The 1,504-nt window shown below is 48.3% G+C and overlaps 1 protein-coding gene across 1 annotated transcript; it reads right to left on the reverse strand.

Moving 5' to 3' along the window:
* On the reverse strand, positions 1-1,501 carry LOC126496532 (histone H3.1-like; the record flags this gene model as incomplete). The annotated part of the gene is made up of 1 exon (XM_050134016.1): positions 1-1,501. A coding segment is annotated over one exon (312 nt), but the record flags the coding sequence as incomplete, so codon positions are not given.
* Positions 1,502-1,504: the final 3 nt, after the last annotated feature.

A 1,504-nucleotide genomic window follows, 5' to 3' on the forward strand; every position in this document is an offset into this window, starting at 1 on the left:
TTTTTTTTGAGCCAGGGTTTCTCAGTAGCTATAAAGCCAGTACTAAAACTGCCCTGTAGAGCAGGCTGGCCTTGAGCTCACAGAGATCCACCTGCCTCTGCCTCCTGAGTGTGATGCAGGTATTTCTTTGGATGAGCCTCCTTCTGCACAAATGACCTTTGTTTGGGTCAAGTTGAGCAAAAATAGCCAAAGAACAGTTTAACACTTGAGAAATAAAACATGAGGCTCTCGATATCAAAATTGCAGCAATCCAGAGGAAAAGCCAGTGTTCTTGCTTGGAATTTTCACTCCTTTTCATTTTCTATTGTTTTTATCTTTAATTGTATATAGTTATGTGTCTCTGGTTGGTAATATAAACGAGAGTACGGGTGCCACAGGATCTAAGGCGCACAGGATCCCCAAGGAGTGGGAACTATAGGCAACTGCAGATGGACTGACGTGAAAGCAGAGTCCTCTGCCAAAGCTTAACAAAGCCATCTCTCTAGCCTTTCTTTTGAGACAAGATAACTAACCCAGATAAGAACTAGAATTCATTTTGTACCCCAAGTTGGTCTCCAACTTTCAATTTCCCTGCCTCACAGTGGTGGCCAGTGTGCATCTCTCTGCTAAAACTATTCCATGAAATTCCATTCCAGAACTGTAACACTGTTCTAGAATGAAAGGAGCTGGGGGCCTATCTGAAAGCAGGAGGGCCTCAATTCTTGAAGTGCATGCTTCGGACTGCCAGCTAAACAAGTTATCACCCAAGACGAGGCCTCAAAGACGCCACAGCTCAAGCTTCCCTCCAGAACTGAGTATTTCAAGAAATGTATGCGGTATTTAGCCACGGCGAAAAGGAACCAGAGTTGAAATATAGAATTGGGACGGTACATAAATTTAGAGGATAAGGGGATTCATAACCAAGGCAGAGTCCTGACGACTTTGGTCCAAAACCTACACGAAACTAAAAAGGCCAAGTAACAAACTGAAGCACAAACATGGGGTCAGCGAGGGTAAAAGTAATACAAAAGGGAATAGGTACAGCAACTACAATGTTAAAAAAAATATGCAGAGGCCAAGAGACTGGGATGTCTAAAATCTAACGCTTTACCGGCCTTAGGAATGCTGATAAAGACGTACACACTCTTTTACAGAAAATGTGGGTGGCTCTGAAAAGAGCCGTTGGGTTCAGCTTTGCATCCAGTGGCCTTTATGCCCTCTCCCCGCGGATACGGCGAGCCAGCTGGATGTCCTTGGGCATGATGGTGACGCGCTTGGCGTGGATGGCGCACAGGTTCGTGTCCTCAAACAGACCCACCAGGTAGGCCTCGCAGGCCTCCTGCAGCGCCATGACGGCCGAGCTCTGGAAGCGCAGATCGGTCTTGAAGTCCTGTGCGATCTCGCGCACCAGACGCTGGAACGGCAGCTTGCGGATCAGCAGCTCGGTCGACTTCTGGTAGCGCCGGATCTCGCGCAGCGCCACGGTGCCGGGCCGGTAGCGGTGCGGCTTCTTCACGCCGCCGGT

Source organism: Alexandromys fortis, unplaced genomic scaffold (genome assembly GCF_014885135.2).
Source record: "Alexandromys fortis isolate MF-2015 unplaced genomic scaffold, M_Fortis_MF-2015_v1.1 scaffold_7172, whole genome shotgun sequence".
NCBI classification, from domain to species: domain Eukaryota; kingdom Metazoa; phylum Chordata; class Mammalia; order Rodentia; family Cricetidae; genus Alexandromys; species Alexandromys fortis.